This window comes from Opisthocomus hoazin, chromosome 22 (assembly GCF_030867145.1).
Source record: "Opisthocomus hoazin isolate bOpiHoa1 chromosome 22, bOpiHoa1.hap1, whole genome shotgun sequence".
NCBI classification, from domain to species: domain Eukaryota; kingdom Metazoa; phylum Chordata; class Aves; order Opisthocomiformes; family Opisthocomidae; genus Opisthocomus; species Opisthocomus hoazin.
Window position 1 is genome coordinate 489836 of NC_134435.1, and position 21911 is coordinate 511746.

Here is a 21911-nt window from a genome sequence, read left to right on the forward strand (position 1 = left end):
TCAAATGCGCACATGAGTTCACATGTTCCCCTCCTGAATGGTGATCTAACATAATACAAAACATTTTGGGAGTTGTATCTGTGTATGGAACAGTGGAATTAGCATGGTGATTTTCTCCACCAGCTGAAAAGAGATCAACAGGGAAATCCAGGAGACAAAATATTGTCTTTATTTTTCCATCCTGTGCCCGCTAGATTTAGTTATTCAGCCTTAGACTTTCTGTAATGGTTATCATCTCATGAACAATGTTTCGGTGTCATCTTGCACCCCCTTTAACCAGCAGACTGGAAGCACTTTGGGGCAAGGAGCTGGTGTTTGTGTATTACGTGCCGTGTACGTCGGCCGTGTGCTCTGTCTATAGTGCTCCAAGTCCCCAGGAGACCTTTGGCGCTGGTGTCCCGGACCTGGATGCTAACCATCGCCAGCCAGGCTTTGCCTGTGCAGTCACGTGCGGTGGAGTTTGGTAGCCCGGTTAAAGACCAAACCCGAGGGAATAGAAAACCCCGACACCGCAGACCTCGTTTGCAGCACTGCTCAGAGTAGCTGTTTTCAAGCAAAAACTTCTTCCTTAGCACAGGCTGTGCTCAGCTAGTTCTGATGCGCTGATGCTGTAACATGTGGCCTTAATCTTCAGAAATGGCAAATCCTACTTACTGTGTAAGTATTTAAGCTAATTATATCTCTGATGTGAGGAACACGTGACAAACAGTTCACACCCTATCGTTTAAAGGACACTGAAGTCTCGGATGCTCATGGAATATTCTGTGCCTTCTTCCATTTTCGGAGTATCATATGTGTTCTGTGGTGTATTCAGCAAGAATATAATTTGGTAATGATACAGAGAAGATGACAATGCTATGGCTATATTGTCTGTGAAGGAGGAAATAATTCGTTAACAAGTTTTTCCCGGAAGCGCGGTGTTCACCTTGCGGTTGCACAGTTCTGGGGTCTGTTGACAGAAAGATGGTCTGGCTTCAGAAGAGCTGCGTCTGCAGCCAGGCTTGTGTGCCGATGCCTTAAGTGAGAACAGTATTGTTTCTGGGGTGAGGCTGCTGCCGGAAGGTCTGAACAGGCTTTGCAGTAGCTGCGGTGGCTGCTCTGCCCGGGGGTGGTCGTGCCGAAAAGCTCGGTCTCATGGTGGTGGGGTTCCCCCTGCCCTCGCAGACCCTGGCTGGGGAGCGACCGTGGGTGCCGGTGCCACCGAGGCTGCCGGCCGCGTGCTGGGCTCGTAGCGGTCGCTGCGCCCGAGGCACCCGCGAGTCCCGCGGGAGCCCTGAGAAGCCGCGGTGCCCACGGCGGGGTTACTGCGGCGCTTGGCGGCATCGCCCCGCGTGCGGGAGGGCGGCGGGCAACGGGCTGCAGAAAAACAAGTCAACTTGCTGTGGAATAGCCCCTAGATAATCCAGGTCTGCTGCTTAAGAGACATGGAAATAAGACTCTGCTCTTTCTACTTTCACTGTGGTCTGTTGTTGTTTCTCCCTCATTTGTCACGTCACCTTTGCAATCCATAAGATAAATATGTATTTTCTTATACGTATAAAGTTCTTACAGATGTGAAAGTACCAGTGAACAGCATATCCAAAGTACATGATGAGATAATACGAAGGAAATGCCTGAAAGCATGGCTGATAGAAGTTGTTGTTTCTGATCTGATGTGTATGTACACACATCTGTCCCAGTCTGAACCCTGCTGGTTATTAGCTCTGATAATTGCAATGATTGTCAGTTATCGCTGCTTTCAGAACAAATTGTGAAACCTGGATCATTTAACAGAAAAATGTTTCTTCTTCCCAACGGTTGTGCTGCGATCAGCGATGCCAGGACGGGGAGGCTGCCCTGGGTGGCGTGGAGGGGCTGGGCCCGTGCGTGCGCCGCGCGCTCCGTGCTGACGCGACCGTTCTGGACTCCACCGGCCTGCACGCACAGGCACACGCGTGCAAAAATCTAGCACTATCTGAGCAAAATCTGTGTAGCTTTGCACTGAAAAAACTTCTCCCACTAGCTCGGTTGTAGCTGTTTGGGTGTGCACGCAGGGAGAGCACAGTGTTGGCTGAGAAGAAGATGAGCGAGAAGCACTGGCAGTGGGCACTGGATGGGGCTGCTCGAAAAAAGGGCAAAAGCAGTAAATAGGCAGAGGGAGGCTGTTTTCAGACCCTGGCATAAAATGCTGAGCAGGGAAGCATTAAAAATAAAGAAAGCCCTGCTAAAATGGCACAGAAGCTGGTCAGTCCGGTTGAAGATGCAAGAGAAAGCACTGGGAGAGCCGGGCTGGGTGCGTGGCGGAGCTCGTTACTGGTGTGCAGTTAATCATGTGCAGCTTGTACCAGTACCAGTAACAGCATGTAGCAGGGGTGAAGGCCAAGTAGATCGATCTATCACACGACCTTTGGGAGGCAGAAGTCTTCGCCTGCTTTGCATTCGATGAACTGATTCTTCCCTGTTCTGCCCCGGGGTCCTGACCCTTGTTCTCCCTCATTTGTGAAGGAGAGGGCTGCAGCTCGCCCTCTGCGTGTGACCTGGCTTCCCAGTTTTCGTGATCTTGGTTTAATCCAGTAAATTACTGGTCTTCCTGAAGTCGTGCTAATTAAGGTTCCTGTGACTGGGAATTCATCCCGGATAGGGTTACAGCTTCCCCAGCTTTCTGACGTGACTTACAGCTGAAAACGTGAGACGCACACAGGTTTGGTGTAGTGAAATCGCAGTCAGCTCTTTTGGTCTGCTGCAGGGAAGCACCAGGGCATGGTTCCAGGGCACGGGCTGGGGGACACGGCGGGTTAATGAGCCTCTGAATGTGTGGTGGGATCCGCGCGTTCTCTGGTGACCGTGCAGCAGCCCGGCCCTCCGTCTGCGGGTCAGGAGGACGGCCCTGCGCCAGGTGTCCGCGGGGAGGATGGTCATCCAGAGCACGTTCACCCGTGCTGCGCGGCCCTTGGTGGCTGGACGGGCAGGGTCTTTGCTGGCCCGTGCGAGCTGGTGCTCTTCCCGAGCCGTCCGCCGGCTCCCCGGGCTGCGAACCAGCAGCCCTGGTCTCTCTGGGTGCTCTGCCCTGGGACAGCCGCTTTCCCTGTGCGGTCACCCCTTAAATACAGGCCAGCCAGCCACCAGCCGGACTGCCTGACACCAATTACACATGGGAGAACAGGAGTGTAATTACCCCATTTTGACTGTTTAATTAGCTTCTCAGATTTGAAGTGCTCTGTCTATGGGAATCTGTGAGCCGAAGGGCTCGGAGCACGTTTATAAATGCGTTGGGAGCTGGACCTGACGAGAGACATTGTACAAGAGTGTGAAGTGCTCTCCCTCTCAGAGGATTAGCTTTGTGACGTGACCTTCACCCAGATCAAAACTCAGGTGCTGGCTGCGGTGCGAGCTGCAGAGCGGTGTGGTGCTCGCAGGGGTCTCTGGGCTGTCGGCTGAGGCATGCTGCTGCAGCTGCAGTCACGCACACCCGGGTGGCGCAGACAGCGGTAGCCACTGCCTGTGTTGGGTCCTTGTTTCGGTAAGTGCACAGGCACTCCTTGGGAGAAGACTTCTTTCCCACGTAAGACAACAACAACGTGGAGTCCTCTGTGTGTCCAGAGTGACAGTGGCCTTTCAAAAGCCGGTACGGGTCTAAGAGACCGCATCACTTTATGAAGCAATGAGTGGCACAACGAGTGTCGTGAATTCTAGTTAATTTACATATGCATTAAAGTGCACCGTCGAGAAATATGTTATTTCTTTCAAACATGCCCAATTAAATATTTATCCCCATTGCGATCTCCTCTGGGCCCAGTTAGCGGTTCTTCCCAGCACACCCGCTCCCACCGCATGCCGCGTTCCTCTGGGAGCATCTGCAGCGCTCCGGAGCGGCGTCAGCTCCGGTGCTTGCTGTGAAACAGCCCGTCTCGCTGTGCCCTCTGACGGGCCCGTTTCCATCAGACACAGACCGCGGCGTGCGGGGAAGCTGCTCGGCAGGTCAGTCTGCCAAGAGCCGTCGTCCTCCCCGCGGCAGCAGCGATCACGGGGTGGGAGCTCGTCCTGCGCGTGGGAGCGTCGCGTGTCATGACGGAGTGGGAAGAGGTCCCACGCGTGCGAGGGGCAGAGCCGAGGAGCTCCGGGGACGCCGGTGCCAGCCCTGGCCCCTGCATCGGGGCCGCGGAGCTGTGTGCCCGTGCCGGCACCAGAGCTGCCCCGCGCAGGCTGGCCTCCTGGCATCGTCCCGCAGCCAGCGCCCCAGCGCCGGCGCTGCGCTGGTGGTCGGTTAGCCAACAGAAATAATCCTTACAAGTTCAGAAGAAATGTTGTTATCTAACAGTATATTTAATAGTTAAAAAAAAAGAGGTTAGTGTGCTAACCCAGACTAGTAATCAGGAAAACAAGATGTAGTGCTCGTGGATGTGAAGGTAAAATAAATGAGGTGAAGGAAGTTCTGTGCTGAGTATAAAATCGGAGGTTTGATTCAGTTATTATTAACACACTGCTTAGGTCCCGCAGAAACCTGTGCACAGGGGCTCTGAAACCTGCTCTAATTGAAGCAAAAATCAATGGAGTGGAAAGTGTCCTGGCTCCTCAAGAGATGTCAAAGTGCATAACATGGTGGGCACCGGGGGGCTTGGAAAACAGTGACAGCTACAAGCTGACCTTTGGCGAATTTAATCTGCAAATGGATTCCTGCTTAGGACAGCTAATGCTTTTAGTTATTGTAAAGGCACATTCCTGGGTTTTAAAAAGCTGAGAATAAATGGATTTCATGATGCAGCTCCTATGCGCGTTGCATAACAAACAGTGGCTTGTGGATGTGTTTAAATGATACGGTGTATTGAAAAACTTTGCAGGACTTATGAATATATAATTATAATTCATGCACAATGGGGAGAATAATTTTTCTGGTTAATAAAGGAGAAAGGACTTGGCACTTGTTAAAATGGAAATGCACTGAAGACGGAGCCTGCGGAAAAGAAAGGGAAGGAGGTTGCTGGTTTGTGTTTATGTTTCTTAAATAATATTCCTAAGGATTGCAAGGGCTTGTTAGTCAGCTGGGCATTGCACTTTGAGAGAGGCTTGCCATCTGGGGTCTGAAGGGAGGATGTGATACGGTAACGTCTGCTTACTAAAAATCTGCCTTTATTTTTCTTCTCTGGAGTCGGAATTGTTTAAGCTAGCTTGTTGCCGTGTCTGCCATGGTGTGCAGCAGAGCACACCTGCAGGCAAGCACACGTCGTGGGCAGAGGGAATCCCGTTCCTGTGTGCAGTGTGTGGGCTTGGTTTTGACCTCTGTTTTCCTTCTCCCTTTTCCTGCGGGAGGGCCGCGTCCTTCCCTTCCCTTCCCTTCCCGTGGGAGACCGGAGGCTGCGGGCACGGAGCTGTCGGTTGGCTCGCCCAGAGCCGGCGGCCGTTCCCAGTCCTGCTGTGCGGGTTCAGGCCCGGTCCCCTGTGCTGCAGCGCCTGCAGGCAGCCACCAGCGACACAAAAGTTACCTTCAAGCATGGTCTTACTGCTGTGGCCTGCCAAAGAGTGTCGGTGAATACATCTCTGTGTGAGACCGTGGCCGGGTCTTGTGCCTTGCCACGGTGAGGAAATTCAGATCTGAATCTCGCCCACTGCAGCTGAGAGCGGCACCAGCCACAGCTACGAAGTGTTTGCTGAACTTCAGCATGTGCCTGGTGATGACGGCGAGGAACTCGCATTCCAGAATCATTCAGTGAAGGCGTTGGGCACGGAGACTGCAGGTTCATGCCTGTCTGACGAATGCTTCTGGCTTGGCACATCAGTAATCCCTGTGTCGATGAATGGCCTGTGATGTGATGTGATGTGGCTGACTGACAAATGCCTGAAGTTATGTATTCGTGTGAGTAAGTGCCAGAGTTCTCCAAGGCGCAGCTTGACAACGCCTGACATCCACCTCCCCGTGACAGCAGGTCAGAAGCGCCCTGGGCAGGCAGGCAGCCGAGCGCCTGGGAATTCACCTTTCCTCACAGGATCACGGCGCGGGGCAGAAGGAGCTTTCCCTCTCTCTTGCCTCTCACCAGAGAGGATCCGCGTGCTGCTCCGAGAGGCGTGCGGCAGCGCTGCCGTGCTGCGGTGCTGCAGAGTGCCCTGCCCACAGGGTGTGCGTGCTGGAGGTACTGGAGTCACAGAATCACAGAATGGTTTGGGTTGGCAGGGACCTTATCGACCATCTGGTTCCAGCCCCCTGCCATGGGCAGGGACCCCTTCCACCAGCCCAGGGTGCTCCCAGCCCCGTCCAGCCTGGCCTTGAGCCCTGCCAGGGAGGGGGCAGCCACAGCTCCTCTGGGCAGCCTGGGCCAGGGCCTCGCCACCCTCACGGGGAAGAATTTCTTCCTTCTAGCTAACCTAAATCTCCCCTTTTTCAGTGTAAAGCCATCACCCCTTGTCCTGTCACTCCAGGCCCTTGTCCCAGCCCCTCTCCAGCTCTCTCGCAGCCCCTCCAGGCACTGGCAGCTGCTCTGAGGTCTCCTCGCAGCCTTCTCCTCCCCAGGCTGAGCAGCCCCAGCTCTCCCAGCCTCTCCTCCCAGCAGAGGGGTTCCAGCCCTTGGATCATTGCTGGGGCCTCCTCTGGCCCCGCTCCCACAGCTCCAGCTCTGTCCTGTGCTGAGGGCTCCAGAGCTGGGCGCAGGGCTCCTGGGGGGTCTCAGCAGAGCGGGGCAGAGGGGCAGACCCCCGGCATCCTTGAGGTTTCTGCTCAGAGATGCTGTCTCCCGCACTTCCCCTGAAACAGGCGGCTCCCAAGGAGGCAGTGCAATCTCAGCAGAACAATAACACAGGCTGTAAAGTCTTGCACCTTCCCAATGAGATTTTAATTACGATACTACAGTTCGGGGAGGAGGTGCGGCTGCAGCGCACCGCTGTATTTACGATGTTACCCACCATCTTTTCCCATTCCCTCTGCGTCCGTTATTTCCCCTCCGGTCCCGGTGACAGTCAGGCTCCCCGCTCCACGGCTGTCCCCAGCCAGCGCCCAGCGCTGACGGCGTTCCTGGCTCTGCCCCTACCGAGGTGGGTCTGGACGGCGGGGCAGGGGTGTGCCGCGGGGCGCAGGCCCCGTCGGACCCCGGGCTGTGGCCGTGTGCCCGCTCCCCTGCAGCAGCCACCCGGGCGGAGGAGAGCCGGGGCAGAGGGGCCGCGGCGGCTCGGTCAGACCCCGGCTGTGTTCTTGTGTTTGGCGTGGGTGGGGCAGGGAGCAGCACTGCTTCAGGCAGCAGCTTCCCCGGGGAGGGGTGTTCCCCAGAGGCAGGAGCACCCCTGGACAGGATCACCCCCGGGGACAGGAGCATCCCCCCGGGGACAGGAGCACCCCCGGACAGGATCACCCCCGGGCAGGAGCACCCCCGGGGACAGGAGCACCCCCGGGCCGGGTCAGCACCGGGCCCCGCCCGCCCGGGCCGCGCCGAGCCCGACGGGGCGGGCGGGGCCGACCGAGCCGTAGGGGCGGAGCCACCGGGCTCCACCGCCCCCGCCCCCCCGCATTTGGCGGCCGGCCGCCGCGGAGCAGGGCGCGGGGGGGGATGATGATGGATCCGCGGCTGCGGCTGCTGACGCCCCGCGCCCGCCAGCCCGCCGTCAATGGAGGAGGACGCTGAGACCCGCAGGATCAGCGGCAGTTTCCTGCGAGACCACAGCTATGCCACGGAGGGTGAGCGGCCGCGGGGGGGGGGGCCCGCAGCAGGTGGGGCCGCCCGCGCCTTCCCCGGCACCCCCGGCCCGCACCGCCCGCGCCTTACCCCGCACCCCCGGCCGCGCTGCCGGCGCCGGGCCCCGCTCCCCCCGACCGGGCCGGGCCGGGGGGCGGCGCGGGGGTCCCGGCGGGTCGGTGCGGGCTGGCGCTGCGGTGACTCAGCAGCGGCCATCCCGCCGGGGGGGGCTCCCCGCGCCGCGCCTGCGGGGGTCCGGCCCCGCGCCCGCCGCGCTCAACCGGGCGGGTCCCGGGGGCCGGAGGGCCGGGAACCGCGGGGACCCCGCCCGCAGCCCCGCCTGGCCCCGCCGGCAGCCCCCGCGCCTCCGCCCGCCCCGGGCTGCTGCGGGGGGAGCGGGGCCGGTCCGCCGGCCGTGCCCCCGGAGCGGGGCTCTGCCCCGCCCTGCCCGGCGCTGCGGGGGGTGCGGGGGGTGTGGGGGTGCCGGGGGTGCGGGGATGCCGAGATGCTGGGGGATGCCGAGGCCGGGGGTTGTGGGGGTGCCGGGGGGTGCGGGGCCGGGGGGTGCGGGGATGCGGTTCCCGGGTGCGCTGGTGGCTCCGCGGCCGCGCTGGTGAGGCTCGAAGGCCCGGCGGGCAGCAGGGCAGTGCCGGGCACAGGAGCGGAGCGGTGGTCTCGGGGGTGGTTTTTCCCGCAAGCTGCTGCAGGAGCTGCGTACGCTGTCCTGTGTGCTGCGGGGGCCCGGGGACGCCGGAGCCGTTGGACCGGTGTAATGTCATCGCCCCGGCCAGCGGGTTCCCACCACGGCGCGGGGCGCGGGGGCACGGCGTGGCCATGTTCCGCTTGGGCGTGGGCGAGCGAGGCGTGGGCCGCGCACGACGCCGCGGCCTGCCACGAAGGACGGCCGCACCGGCCGAGGTGGGCATGGAGGCCGGGGACGGAGCAGCGCTGCCTCGGCTGCCCCTCCTGACAGCCGCAGGGCGCTCGGCTTCGCGTCGGCCCCCGCACAGCCTCCCGCTGCTCCCTCAGCTCGGGAGGAAAATGCAGCTGCTGTGAGGCAAAACCAGCTCCCCCCGTCCCTCCCCGTAGCACTGATCCCTCGCGTGAAACTTCAGAAGACAGACTCCACACCGGAGAGTCTGAACGTAATTATTAATGGCTTAGTTAGTGGCTGGAGAGGCTTTCCCGTACTGTTCCCTTCTCCTAAGGCTCTAGAGGAAGCCAGCATAGGACCAGACTTTGGGAATTGTGTGACTCTGGCACATGGCTAAAGGAGGGTTCATCTAGCGGGAGAATCTTTGGCTTAATGTGGTAATGGAGAGCTTTGGCTAGCTGGTGAGCCACGGAAAATGATTGTACGCAAGTTCATGTCACTCATGTGCAGCTGAAACGCAAGAGCTCGGTGTTGGCAGCCCTGGACGCAGGGGCAGTGATGCCCCGAGCATCCCTGGCTCTGCTGCTCGTGTCGGGGTCTTGCGCCGTGGGGCTGGTGGCAGGCGGGCACGCGGGGCTGCGCTGGCTGCTGCACGGCCGGCTTGCCGGCACAGGGCTGGAGGGACGCTTCTGCTGGGAGGACGGCGCAAGCCTGGGCTCCCTGGAGTGTGGTGTGGCCGGGACAGGGCCAGGCTCCTGTGCTTCCCAGTTGCCTGGCTCTCACCGCCTTGTGCTGTGGCCCATGGAGGGATGAATCTGCCGTTGCTGCATTATCAAGGCAGCTGCATGAGAAGGTAGCTGCCCTGTCGTGACCTGCTGAGAACTCGGTTTTCCCGGTCAGGAGGGATGGAGGGTGGAGGTGAGCCTGCAGTGATTTCAGCTGGTGACACTGGGAGGTCTGGGGATTTTCCAGCCCGAGGTTTCAGTGACAAGATCCAGTCCATCCAGTAACCCATGGTGAATTTGTCCATGCTGTATGCTGGTGTTTTCAGAAGAGCCTTGTGCGTCGTGCTAGAGAGCAATAGCAAACCTCTCCGTAGCAATGAAGTAGCCAGGAGTGTCTGTGCAGTAGGTAACCGACTAAGCCAGGGAGATCCCCATTGCTGCAGTGGGGCTGGAGGAGGCACATGGGAGTGTTCGGAGGCTGCGTGTCGGCTCGGAGCTCCTCTTCCCCTCGTGCTGTTTAGCTTCTGGTTCTCCGTGCAGTCGTTCTGCTAGAGGAGGGCTGAATGCACTTCGAAATGGCAGATCTTGCTGGTGTGGGAAGTAGTTAAGGAAGGTAATTGAGTTTTATTTTTTCTGCGTGTGAAAGCAGCATGTGCCTAAAACAATGTGGTTGGTAGTGTCCTCTTTAAAAAAAAAAGTCCTTCCGAGCCCTGTTCAGAAGGTGAAGACTTGCTGTGGAAGTGAGGGTGTCTCTGGTGTGCCAGCTGGGGCAGCAAATGGGGCTGTGTAATTTGGCTTAGCGAGGTTGGTGGTGTCGCTTAAATAGGTCCGGTATTTTTATGCAAATACAGGGTGAGGACGGAGTTTCAGAAGCACACACTTGAGTGCCTTGTTCTGGTGTGGTGCTCAAAGTACTGCTGGTGCAGGAGGTGCAGCCGTTGTGCTCATTCGAGGGTAGCTGCCGGGGAGTCTGAGTCACGGAGGTGCGGTGCCCGTCCCCGGGCTGGCGTCGCAGAGTTCGCCCGCGCGAGGAGTGGGGTGAGCTGGTGCCGGGGCTCAGGCCGCGCAGCACGGCCGCGGAACAGCGGGTCTCGCGTGAAGCGTGCTCGGAAAGCATGCTTGGTTGGTCCTGCTGCGTAAAGCCATCTTCGCTGGCAGTTCTACTGAGCGCCCTGTCAGAAGCAGGACAAATTGGGACCATCTGAATACAAACAAAACGTTTGGGTAGCTTCCACGTTTAGGGGTGCTTGCTGGAGATGTCAAAGGGCCCCTCACCCCCCCAGGCTGGCCCATTTCCAGTGGCTGGACCCAAAGCACCCATCTGGGTGTCTGGGTGTGACCTCCGCGGTGAAGCCTTGCTGTCCACCTGGCAGGTCCCCGAGTCCTCGTGGTGGCTTCAGGGTGGGTGAGCGTCTCCGAAGGAGGAATGGCGTGAACGCCCCTCTCTGCGCTCCCTGCCCTGGTGACAGCAGCAGTTGTGGCCGTTGCTCGGTGGGTTCGGGGGGACGGGAGCGGTGGCCGTCACGACACAGCCCAGCGGGACAAGGCCTGGCGAACGAGGGTGTTCCACATCCGTAGGCACCTGCCCCGTTGCAGGGCAGGGTCTTCAAGGGACGGGGGAACGTGACGTGCTGTGTTAGCCCAGCGGAGGTGGGTCCCTCCTGGGGACATGGTGGCCATGCTGGCTCGGGGCCAGGCTGCCCGTCCACCACCCACAAGCGCAGCCGGGAGCACGGCTGCCATGCCCGGCTCCCCTCGGGTGGACTCCCCTCAGCGTGGGCTGTGGGGGGCTGTGCGCGCCTCGGCTGCGGGCGTTGTGCGAGTACCCCCGGGCCCGGCGACGGCTGCGGGTGGTGCAGCCGTGGGTCCCTCCCTGGTGCCCGTGGCTCCCAGAGAAGCACCCGTGGAGGAGCTGTGGCCTCGCCGGGGCTGCTTGGAGGAGCTGCCTGTGGCTGGTTGCTGTGCTGTGGCTGGAGGAGGACCCTCGGAGGACCCTCGTCCCCGGCCATGGTGTGAATCTATCATTAAGCCTTCATTTCCTCTGCCTGGTTCAGTCTTCTCACTCCCAGCTGCAAGCCCCTCGCCTCCCTCCGTTGTTCCGTCCCACCCTCGCCCTGCCCGCCATCGCGCTGCGGGAGGGGGCTCTGGTGCCGTCCCCTGTGCCCCGAGCTGGGGACGTGGCCTGGCGGGTCCCCACATGGCCCCTTGGCAGGGTGGCCACGTTGGGCCGGGTGCGTGAGCAGCCCCGCGCGGGCAGGGGACACGTTGGGGCTCCTTGGCTCGGTTTTGGGGAGAGAGAAGCGATCTGCAATGAGACCGGACCAGCTGGTGACCGGTGTCCGCAGGCAGCCGGGCGGGTGTCCCATCGCTGCCTCGCTCTGCGCCCCGCCGCCCTCGCAGCCCTCCCGCGAGCGCGCTCCTGCCTGGTCCCCGCGGGGACAGGGCTTCGGGAGGAGCCTGGGGCTGTGCTTGGCCCCTGGCCTGGGCTGGGCTGGGTCCCCGAAAGCTTTTCTGCTTCGCAGGTCAGTTTGCTGGGAGCTCTCTGTGGCAGCGGCTTTTTAAAAAATCTGTGCGCAGTCCCCAGAAAAGCGTGAAGTGAGGTGTTTTCCCCCCGCGCTGGGTTGGGGTGAGAGCTGCTGGGTGCTTTTGGTGTTGCGAATGATGTGAGTTGCTGTTTGGGGATCATCTGGATTGGGTTTTAATTAATCTGGGAACCTCCTTGAAGTTGTTGTATCACATAAGTACTTTGATTACAAAACGCAGTCCCATCCTTTATGCTTTGTATTTATACACATGTGCTATGTTTAGACCTGCCTTCCTGCCCCTGAGGCTGTGCTCCAGCCGGGTCGGAAGGACCTGCAGACACGTCTCCGCCTGCCTAACCCGGGATCGCGGCTGGAGAGCGGTGTCACTCAGCCGCCCATTGTGCGCTGCGTCAGAGCCGACCTGGGGAGACTTTAATCCAGGGATTAACGAGAGAAGAGATGTGCCTGGGGACTCTGTAATCTGGGGATTACGGGGAGGGCTGGGAGCAGTTAATGATGTGGCTCTGACCGCAGATGGGCGGTGAGAGCACCCAGTCACTGGTGACAGCACCTGCGGGGTTGGCACCCATCTTCAGGGGACGGGGCTCGGTGTCTCCCCCTCCCCGTGTCCGCACGAGGACCAGGTCGGGAGAGCCGGGCTGCTCCCGCAGGCACTGACAGCAGCTGGGAGTGGTCTGGCCTGAAAACCCAGCGGTGCCCCAGTCCCTGTTGCTGCAGGGGTCCGTCTGCTCGGGGACCGGCCGCGTTGGGTCAAAGCCCATCACCAGCCTTTCCCCAAGCCTTGGACACGCCGTAGGTGCTTGCGCGGCGAGCCTTGGGGTGCCAGCGTGGGACAGCCCAGTCCTCAGGTTTCCAGACGGGGTTGTGGGACTCGGTGAGGTGATGGTGGAGCCCCAGGGGTAATGCAGTGCCTTGCACCTGCTGCTCCCATCCTGTCTTCTCTGCGCATGCCTCTGTGTTGTGCCCCCTTGGACGTGCTTGCTCCTCAGCCAGCTCCTGCCGTGACGCCTAGTCCCTCTCTAGACCGTGACACCTAGTCTCTGTAGACCGCTGGTGTCTTGTCAGAGGGCTTGCTGGGCACTGAAAGGGTCGTAGAATGATTTGGGTGGGAAGGGACCTTTAAAGGCCACCTAGCCCAGCCCATCTGCAGTGAGCAGGGACATCTTCAACTGGATCCAGTTGCTCAGAGCCCCGTCCAGCCTGGCCTTGGGTGTTCCCAGGGATGGGGCATCAACTACCTCTCTGGGAAACCTGTGCCAGGGTTTCATCACCCTCGCTGTACCCACCACCTTGTGCCCCGGCTCCGTCCTGCAGCCATCAGCGTGTGCGTGGGGCTGGGGGTCATGGCAGGGCACAGGCACAGGGGTCTCTGGTGGGGAAACTTGTGAGGGTTTGGCGGAGCAACAGTCATACGAAGGGGAGCAGGCTCGGGAAGCTTTCCCATGGGACGGTGGACCCTTGTGATCTTTTAGCAAGAAGAGACTGGACAAGGTCATGAAGGTTGTGAAGGTTTACTAAGCATGGAGGGACCGCCTCTGGCTCAGGAGGCCGCGGAGCTGGACGTTGGCAGAGGGGGAGAGAAGGTTAGTGAAACGTTGCGTGGTTGGAGACGGGGTCTTGGGCTGGGTGTGCTGTCGATTTGACGCAGTACGGCCTTGCTCCTGGGCAAGGTTCTTGTGGTCGCTTGTGTGAGCAGGAACCTGCCCAACGCCTGAGGCCTCCTTGCCAAAGAGCTGGCGAGCTGCTGCGCCTGGAGGTCAGTGGGCAGCAGGGCTTAATGGCAGGCCCCGTGGCAGGCCAGGTGACCATCGGCTGCCCCAGCTCTGGGAGTTGGAGCAGAGGCGTGCCCCTGCCGCGGAGCTTGGGGGGGGTCGGCCGTGGGAAGGAGGAGGAAGGAGGTCCTCTGAGGGTGTCAGTCCCAGCTGCTGGTGCTGCTGGGCGTGCCGCTGGCGAGAGGTGTGTGCCAGCTGGAGCGGAGGTGCGACCGGCAGAGCCGCCCAGGCGTCGCGGAGCCGAGGCGTGTTGGTGTGGCAGGGTGCTGATCAGGCAGGTTAAAAATAGCAGCTGCTTCCTCCCTGCTCCTCCCGGTCTCGGCTGTGCGGCTGCGGCCGGGAGCTGGAAGCGCTCGTGCCGATGTGCTGAGCAGGCAGAAAGCCGCAGGTGCAGTCGGGCCGGTGCGGAGCCCAGGTGCCGCAGGGAGCGTGCGGGGCAGTGCCGCTGCGCCGGAGCGGGGCTCCGGGGAGCCCGGCGGTAGCCGAGCTGCTGCACGGCGGGTCTGCCCGGAGCTGGTGGGCAAGCACCGAGCACCCACTGGCTTCTTGTCTTGGCATCTCTGCGCAGTGCTGCTGTGACCCCCGGGCGCTGGCAGCCCCGTGCAGCGGCACCTGAGCTCCTCGCAGCCCTCCCGAGGTCCTCGTGGGTTGGGGACCAGCAGCGGCCGTGCCCTGGTGCTGGGGAGCCGGGGCAGAGCACACCGGCACCGGCCGGAGGACGCCATGCTGGCCCCGGCGCTGCTGGGAGGGACTGGTGCGACCGTGGCCGCCCTGCCCCAGCGCCGGGCACCGAGCCCCGACGTGGAGACACTCGGCGCGTTGTTCGTACGTTGTCAGAAACGCTGTGCACAGCTTGCGTCCCTGCTGCCCGCCCCAATAAAGGCGTAATTGAGCCATTAGAGTCAATGTCTCCATTCAGAGCGGTTGTTCCAGCACCGGTTGTTATTTTTCTCCTGATGCATTGTGAGCCTGATTTCTTGAGGGGAAACATTTGAAGGGTCTTTGATTGAGCGGTTTTGTTCTCCCATAGCAGCTGCCGTGACGGATGGAGCGGGGAATGGTACTGCTCCTCCCGCACCATGCCACCGGCCTTGGGCTCGCTCCAGAGGCACAGGCACAGATCTGCAGGACCTCGCTCAGCGTGGCAGCGAGCGAAGGCAGTGCTGGTGCTGCTGTTGTCCTTGACATCCCCGTGTCATCCCCTGCCAGGTTTGCAGCTGCGTCCAGCAGTTGACTCCGTTGGGGTGATTTCTCGCTTTGCCCTCAGCGGTCCGATGTGGCTGACGGCTCCTGACCTAGGCGCGGCGGGGTGACAGGCGGGTGAAGCAGTCTGAGGTAGCACCCTTCATCGTAGCTTTGCACTTGTGTTGAGGCATTTCCATAACCTGGGTGTTTTTCACGAGCAATGGGGACTTTACACTCTCCCTGTGTCGAGGTCAAGCCTGCCCTGAGCGCTTTGGTCCCCTGAATCCGTCCGGTGTTGCGTTGCTGCCCGGACAGGGTCCCGTCTGAGACCTGTGTCTCTCCCGCTTGCTCGTGCGGCTGGCGGCGAGCGTGCTGCCTGGCCCGGCGCGTGCTGGGGACGCTGGGGAAGCCACCTGCCTCGTCTCGGGGACGGAGTCTGCCGCATTCGTCAGTGGAGCTGCTTGGCCCTGCCGGAGCCCAGCTGGACGGGTGTGGGGGGAACCCCAAAGCGGCTGCCCCTGCTTGGTGAGCTGCCGGCCCCGGGTCAGCGTGAGACCCCGGGAAGCGCTCGGCCGGGGAGCGTGGTGGTGGAGCAGCCCTCGAGCGGGGTCCAGCTGCATGCTGCTGCTGCCTTTCGGAGGGGGGAAGGGGCTGGGCCCCCCGGGCTGCGTCTGCGTGGGACGCGACGCTGGGAGCTCAGCAGGTCCCCGGAGCAGGCGGGTGGCTGTGCGTTTGTGTGGGTTTTCTGTTCTCTGTTGTTTTTCAGTCCTTAACTGCTTAAGCCTCCTGCAGTCAAGCCCTCGCCGCAGCTTCAGCTTGCTGTGTTTCGGGGTCAGCTTACAAAGGATGCTGTAGTGCTTTGAGGTGCGATGTGTACCTTGGGAGGAAAGAAAAATGCCACACAGGTTAGGAGCTTTTTATTGCGACCTCGTGGGGGGCTGCAGGAATCGCAGGAGCCCGGGCAGCAGGGCTGGGGGAGGGAGCGGAGTCGTTGCCAGGCGGCTGGCAAATCCAGAAAGATCCTGCCTCTGTTGCAACGCTGGTTCTCTGCATTGCACAGAATTGTTCTGCAGCCTTTTTGTTTCCTTTAAAAACTGTTTCCTCGTGTGCAGCGAGTCAGCTGTTCCGCAGCGCGCGATGGACCGTCTCTCCTAATGCTGTGCTAAAGCAGAGCCTGTGGATGGAAAGGTAACCGAAATAGAAACCTGAAACCAAAATAGACAACTAATCTCCCCGTTCGATCTGCTCTGGCCTGCATTTCAGTTGATTCCCTAGCGCAGTCATAAAGCCCGACCATTGTCTCAGCTTCCCGGGTATGCAAACAAATTGCTGTGATTTTCCTACCCTTGGATCAGTCCGTATCCATATTCTCCGAATAACAATAAAACGTTAATGGAGATAAAGACTGTTATCTCCCTCATGTCTATTTTGTCATTGGAATAACAACTTTAAATGTTAAGAGTGCTGAGATTTATGGATGCCAAGCCCGCTCAGCAAAGCTAAATCATGTTCCATAGTGCACATTACCATTTATTGCTGCTGTATTATCTGAAGCCAGAGTGGATGTTAACCCTGTGCTAACATCCTCAGAGGGGGTTTTAAATAATTTTGTAGTTTAATTTAAAAATTCTGCTGGCTACCTGGTTTGATCTGTAACCCATTTCAGTGTGGTCCATTGAAGTGGAAATGATCCAAAATGCTGATAGCAAGCTCCCCAAGAAGTGTGGTGACGGGAGAAGCCCCGGACCCTGAGGCAGCCACTGCTTCAGCTGCGGCTTCGCGAGCGCAGCCCTACACACATGGCTTCCCAAATTTGCCCTTTTCCAAGGTTTTGTAGACTTTGGAAGACCACTGTTTTATCTTAAGCTTCCTCTTGGTGTTTTCAAACTTGATATAAAAGCCCTCAGTGACACCCACGTTGTAGCAAGACAAGTGTGTTTCAGTGGTTGTGTGAGGCGTGAGCTGAGCCGCTGCAGCCCCGTGGTCATCGGCTCTGTGGGTGAAGCCCTGCCCGCGCCCGGCGCCGGTGCTCCAGCCCCTCTGCAGGTTGGGGCGATGCCGTGCCGCGGCAGCGCGCCGGCAGCCGGCTCCTCGTGCCCGGTGCTCCGGGCGTCTCCCGGTCAGCCCCGGCTGCCTTGTGGCATCGGCAGAGCCGAGGGCAGCGTTTGGACCCTGCCCGTGTGCTGCTGCGTCACCGGGCATCCCGAGATGAGCAGTGCAGCCTGGGTGGAGAGTCGTTAGGCACTTCCTTGCGTTCGCTTTGTTGGTGCTGTGAGTGAGCAGAAGCAGGCTGACTGACGAAGAGCGACCTGTCTGAGGAGCACGGGCGTTGGACCGAACGCTGAGCGCTGGGTATTGACGGTTCATCCTGCCGCCAGCCCCGCAGCGGTTAGCAGCTGATGAGCGACGTTAGCTGGGGTGACAGATTGCTTCCCTTGCAGGCTGAGTAAATTTTACCGAGTGAGAAGGGGAGGGAGGCCAGGGGAGTGCGGAGGAGCCAGTCCTTCCACCTTGCGCTGTTTGCAGCGCGCGCTGATGGGCCTCTCTCGCCGCAGAGCTCGGACCGATGGGCGCCGGATGCCGACCGCGTCGGGGGGGGCTGTGGCTTGTCTAACACCTGGCTCCTGCCCGCTGAACTTGCTCAGATGCACTGCAGAACACTACGTGCTTGTACTCCGGTGCTTGTGGTGCAGCTCCCACCCAGACCCGCTGCTGGGAAGAGTGCCCGTCTCTGGGCACGGCATTCCAGGGGCACGACAGCCCCACGAAACGCCTCGAGAGCTGCAGCGTGCAGGCGTGGGGCTGGTCAGCCAGCGCGAGACCGCCGGCAAGAAACTGGGCTCCGCTTTGTGGGGGTCCCTGCTCCCGTGCTGCCCGACGGGGTGCCCTGGAGCTGGAGGCAGGAGGGGAGCACCGGGGCGGCTCTCCCACCGTATGCCTGCCCTGGGCCGGGCACGTGCCCACTGCGCCCAGGCACACGGGAAGCCTCTGTAAGGGCTGGGGGGGCCGGCCCGGCTCCCTCTTCCCCTGGTTTTGTCACCATCCCGCCTTCTGGGTGCTGCGGAGTCTGTCGAGAGGTCACGCTGCTCGTGCCCAGCTTCGGCTGTTCCTCTGGTTTAAACGCGTGATGGAACTGTGATGGAGCAGTGAGCAGCCCAGGTGCCCCTTCAGCCCTGCACGCTGTCCCCAGCTCCCCTGTGCAGGTCTCAGAGAATTGCTTTCTCTTCAGTCACTTCATTTTAAAGGAAGTTCTTCATGACGTTCTGTTGTAAAATACTGTTGTGGGTCCTGGCTGCAGGTTACTGGGCTGTATGGCTCCGGTGAGCTCTCTGGATATCAGGGTGAGAGCTCTGCATGGAGAAGACAAGGCACGCTTGATGTTTCGAAACAGCTCTCACGACCGTTGTGGGTCGTCGTTCCGCTGAGCTGACAGGGCCGTCTGGGGGGGATGGTTGTCGCCCAGCCGCCCGCAGCGAGAGGTGGTCTTAGGCAGAGTGGTGTAGTGGGGTGTGTAACTCACGCGAGATGTAACAAAAGGGAGCTAAGCATTTCACACTATTAATCTGAATTTTCTGAACGCTTGTAGGTAGATACGTGTAAGATTGGTTCCTTTCCAAACCTGTGTGTATCAGCCGACATCCACCCGTCTGGCGGGCAGCGGGAGCCTCCGTTGTGAGCAGATCACAGATGACTCCTGACGCAGGACCCTGGCTCTTGCTGTCTCGGAGCAGGAGATGCGCTCTGCTGCTGGGGGTCAGGCGTCGGCAGAGGCGGAAGGGGCTCCGACCTCTGCTGGCAAGCTGTCCGTGGAACCATCTGTGTGGGGTCGGGGGAACGGAAGAGGGGGAATCGGAGAGGTGGTTTCTGAGAGCCGTCCCTCACAATCCCTGAATAAATTTGGCCTCGGTTGCTGTAGGCTGACAGACCCTTAATTATAATAACAGCATGAGCAGTGTCGCTTTGTAACTGCTTCCCTGCTGAAAATTTCTGGCTAGCGGGAGTGGTATGCCAGATGTCTGCGTGTGATTGCCTCTGGTTGTGGAGACCGGTTTGGGGTAACGCTCTCAGCTGGAGCATACAAACAGTGCAGGTCTCCAGCGGCGGCTGCGTTGGTTTGCCTGCTTGCTTGGCAGAAGCCAGGGTCCCATGGCATTGGCCTGTCAAAATCTTTGCAAGTGTCTCTGCAGCAATCGCCTTCTGCAAAAAGTCGTTATGTCGGAAGACACTGGAGCCGATGGGGGTCCGCACATCTCCAAACAGTGACATAATGTGGAATTTTGGCTGAGTTCTGGAGAAGGTGTCCCTCCACCCCGGCCTGAGTTGTGATCTCCAGGCTTTGGGTTCGTGCAGCCACCAGACCAGCGTGATTTCAGTCACCGGGACACGGCCACGTGTGGAGTGCGGCGATGGGGTCCTGACACCCCGGCAATGCCTGTGAGCCCCAGGAGTTTTGCTAGGCTGGAAAACACACCAAATGACGCTCTGAGCCGGTGGCTTTTGTGTCCGCTGTGCTCCTGGTGTCAGAGCAGAAAGCGGCTGGGGGCCGGGCGGTGGAAGGGTGCTGGGGGCATGGTTGCTGTGAGCGGTCTCCGGACTGTTGCTAGCGAGCGTGTTAGGCTGGGTGTGAGCGAGAAAGCTGGAGAGAAGGCACCTCTCAGCCCGGCAGACCCAGCGCCGGGCGGGCTGTTGCGCTGCTGGGACCTCGAAGGTCTCTGCTGGTTTGTCACCTCCGGCAGAGTGTGGCTGGAAGCCCCTCTGCCCTGGTACCAGCTAGGGCTGGGTTTCCCTGCAGTCACAGTTACGGATCCTGTTTCATACAGTTGTTTTGACACCTTGATAGAAGATTTTCATTAGGAGTCCTGCAAAATACAGCAGCTTGGTGGTACTGATGAAGTGCCTCCAGCTAATAACAGGCCATTAAGCTTTCTTCAGCAATGGAAGTAACAAAGAAGCATCCTTCATCAGTCATTGGGCATAAAAGTTAAGTCAGAGGCCGGTATTTGCGGCACTGACTGGTTTAGTTTGCCCAGGACTGTGTTCACGACACCATGCAGAGATCGCCTCGTAGCCAGGGCTGTCCCCAGTGTCAGAGGAACCAGATCCATTTCTTCCTGCAGCTCTCGAGGTGGTCAGAGCTCGGTGTTCACCATCAGTGTGGTGCCCGTCGGGTGGCAGTCCTCCCTGCCGGGAGACTGCTGCAGGGACCAGCCCGAGCCAGGCGCTGGGGAACCCGCATCCGTCTGTAACGTCGGCAGGAGAACAGCAGCTCCGGGTTCTCACCCAGCACGCCGTCACTGGTGGGTCTCAGAGCGCTTCATAAATGAGGTGAGGCTTCTTGGTCGTATGTTGTGGATGTATTTACTGGTTCTTACCCAATAGTGCACTTCCAGCTGGGCACTGGTCCTGGTGATGCTGCTTTGAAGCTGGAGCTGGAGTCTGCAGCGTTGCCTTGTCTGTACAGGGCTTTTAGGAGGAGACAGTGAAGTTTTGTCATGTTTGGACATTTGATCTAACGTAAGAACTTTCTAATTAGGATGTTTATGAGTTAATCACATGTGACACTTTGTTTGCTCCCTGCTGCAAGCCTGAGATGTGTGTGAGGATGTGGGGAAGTGGATCATCCTTTTTCTGGCTTTGTGTCACCCTAATGCATTATCTCCATCTGGTTGTCTCCTCCCCCCTCGTGTCCCTCAGCTGGAAGTAAGCGTGTACCAGTGGCTATTAATAGCTGAATCCTGCAACAGTCTGCTCTTGCAGATGGGATTCTCGGCTTCTGAAGCCTAAAACTCATTACAAATAAAGCATTACGCTGTGTGGTCCTTAATACAATTAGGTTTGCTTAAGTTAGGTTCTGGGGGCCAAACCTCCCCCGGTTTCTGGGTGCAGGTTGCCCGTTAGTGCCCTGGCCGCAGGTCCCACCAGCGCATCCTCTCGTCCCCGGCGCGGCTGGCGGTGCGGCCGCGGCGCTGCCTCACCAGCCCCATCCGGGCAGTGCCGACACGCACGCCGGGTCCCGACGCCTGCGGCTGCGCCGTCCCGGCGTCCCTTGTGGCTGACGGCACCGGGACGGCAGAGCTCGTGCTCTGCCCCTTGTCTGGGTTGCTCGAGGACACCGGCTGTCGAGGGCTTTGGCGTGTTGCCCTTCCTGCCGTCTCCCTGCGCAGCTAGAACCAGTCAGGTGCAAGTCGCCCGCGTTGCCCGGGGGTCTGCTGTGTGGCGGGTAGGAGCCGTCTCTCCCTGTCTGACGGGGTGTGTTGCCTGCGGGAGGAGGCAGAAGGGCGGAGGAACATTCACAAGCATTTCTGGGACCCCCTTCTCGAGGGACGAGCGGCTGCAGTCCCACAGCCCGCGCAGCTGGAGGCGGTTGCTCCTGTCTTCACTCGCCGTCCTGCGTGCCCACGTGCCGGGCTGCACACGCGTGCGCTTGTCGTTACCGCTGGCAGAGCTCCTGCTCGCCAGGCCGGCACCCGCCGGGAGCCAACAGGGAGAGGAAAGATGAACCACCTTGGCCTGGGAGCGGTCGGGAGGGCACGTGGAGCGGGCGGGCTGGGTTGAGCATGCTTAGACCACCTTGGGCAAAGCGGGTAGGGCTCTGTGGCCGGTTCCTGGGCAGGAGACCATCCCGTGGTTGGGTGTGCGGCCACAGGCTGCGCTGGGCGGCCTCACCAGCATCCATTTCAAACGCTGGTGGCTGGTGACATGACAAATTCAGAGCTGTGGACTTCTGCATGTGTCCTGGCTGTGCTTGGACTCTTGGGACCTTAGTTAATTTTATTCCCCAAATTGCATTTTGCCTCATCTTTCCATAACTGTGTCAATCTGACAAACCTGTGACATGATTCTAGAGATCCTTCATAGATCCGTCGCTTGGGTGTCACACCTGAGCTGCTCAGGGGCCTGGAGGGCATCCGTGCCCCGCTCGCACAACAGCATCTCCATCACTGCTTCTGCTCGGGGGCTCCGGCCCACCCAAGGCAGCGGCGAGCGCTGTCCTCCACGCCTGCGGCCATGCTCTGTCCTCACGTTGGCTGCCAGGCAGCACTCCTAACCCTCCTCCTCCTCTGCGTTTGCGAAACAGAAAAACGGCGTTTCCCTGCCTGGCGTATGACGAGTTCAAGGTCCCAGTACAACAGTCCCGAGTGGTAAAAGCAGCAGAGGTGGGGCGCTCATGAACG

General features: G+C 59.9%; 1 protein-coding gene across 3 annotated transcripts in view; it reads left to right on the top strand.

Annotated features, from left to right (window-relative positions):
• The window catches only part of PPP2R2B (protein phosphatase 2 regulatory subunit Bbeta), an 89543-nt gene that overhangs the window by 21808 nt on the left and 45824 nt on the right, over positions 1-21911 (top strand). The window contains exon 1 of one of the 3 annotated variants that reach the window (XM_075441698.1): positions 7435-7636. The exons of the other annotated variants lie outside the window; for them this stretch is intronic. Within the exon in view, the coding sequence (XP_075297813.1) occupies positions 7567-7636 (70 nt within the window). The 5' untranslated portion in view covers positions 7435-7566. Of the gene's footprint in view, positions 1-7434; positions 7637-21911 lie in introns of those variants that run through there. 3 annotated transcript variants of the gene reach the window in all.